This window comes from Pterocles gutturalis, unplaced genomic scaffold (genome assembly GCF_000699245.1).
Source record: "Pterocles gutturalis isolate BGI_N339 unplaced genomic scaffold, ASM69924v1 scaffold31368, whole genome shotgun sequence".
Taxonomy (NCBI): domain Eukaryota; kingdom Metazoa; phylum Chordata; class Aves; order Pterocliformes; family Pteroclidae; genus Pterocles; species Pterocles gutturalis.
Genome location: NW_010121445.1, coordinates 1 through 920, shown reverse-complemented (window position 1 = coordinate 920; position 920 = coordinate 1). Strand labels below are relative to the sequence as shown.

The 920-nt window shown below is 60.3% G+C and overlaps 1 protein-coding gene across 1 annotated transcript in view; it reads left to right on the top strand.

Annotated features, from left to right (window-relative positions):
* Window positions 1–917, top strand: part of LOC104464521 (filamin-C-like) — a gene marked incomplete at both ends in the record, with an annotated part of 2,279 nt that extends 1,362 nt beyond the window's left edge. The window contains one exon of the mRNA XM_010077254.1: window positions 816–917. Within this exon, the coding sequence (XP_010075556.1) occupies window positions 816–917 (102 nt within the window). The remainder of the gene's footprint in view (window positions 1–815) is intronic.
* Window positions 918–920: the final 3 nt, after the last annotated feature.

Genomic DNA, 920 nt, shown 5'->3' with positions numbered 1-920 from the left:
GGATGGGTGTAGTTGGGTGCCGTCGGGTGCCACTGGGTGTAGATGGGTGCACCTGGTTATGGTTGGGTGCCCTTGGGCGCCGTTGGGCCCAGATGGATGCGGTTGGGTGCTGTTGGGTGCCATCAGGCACCATTGGGTGCAGATGGATGTGGTTGGGTGCTGTTGGGCACCATTGGGCGTAGATGGACACAGCTGGGTGTGGTTGGGTGCCCTTGGATGCCAGTGGGTGTGGATACGTGTAGTTGGGTGCCACTGGCTGCAGATGCACATGGTTGGGTGTGGTTGGGTGCCAGAGGGTGTGGATGGGCAATGGCTGGGCACCGTTGGGTGCGGATGGGTGCCATCCGTTGCAGTTGCGTGCGGTCAGGCACGGTTGGGTGCTCTTGGGTGCTGTCAGAAGCCATTGGGTGACACTGGGTGCCATTGGGTGTGATTGGTTACAATTGGGTGCTGTTGGGCATGGATGGGCACTGTTGGGTGTGGTTGGGTGCTGTTGGGTGTGGTTGAGTATGGTTGGGTGTTGTTGGGCACAGATGGGCACCGTTGGGTGCTGTTGGGTGTGGTTGAGTATGGTTGGGTGCCGTTGGGTGTGGCTGGGTGCAGTTGGGTCCCTTCACCCCCCTGTGCCCACAGGACGCCGAGGGCTTCCCCATCGACAGGTGCCATTTGGTGTGATTGGTTACAATTGGGTGCTGTTGGGCATGGATGGGCACTGTTGGGTGTGGTTGGGTGCTGTTGGGTGTGGTTGAGTATGGTTGGGTGTCGTTGGGTGTGGCTGGGTGCAGTTGGGTCCCTTCACCCCCCTGTGCCCACAGGACGCCGAGGGCTTCCCCATCGACATCAAGGTGAAGGACAATGGGGACGGCACCTACCGCTGCGTCTACGTGCCCACCAAGGCCATCAAGCACACCATCATCGTC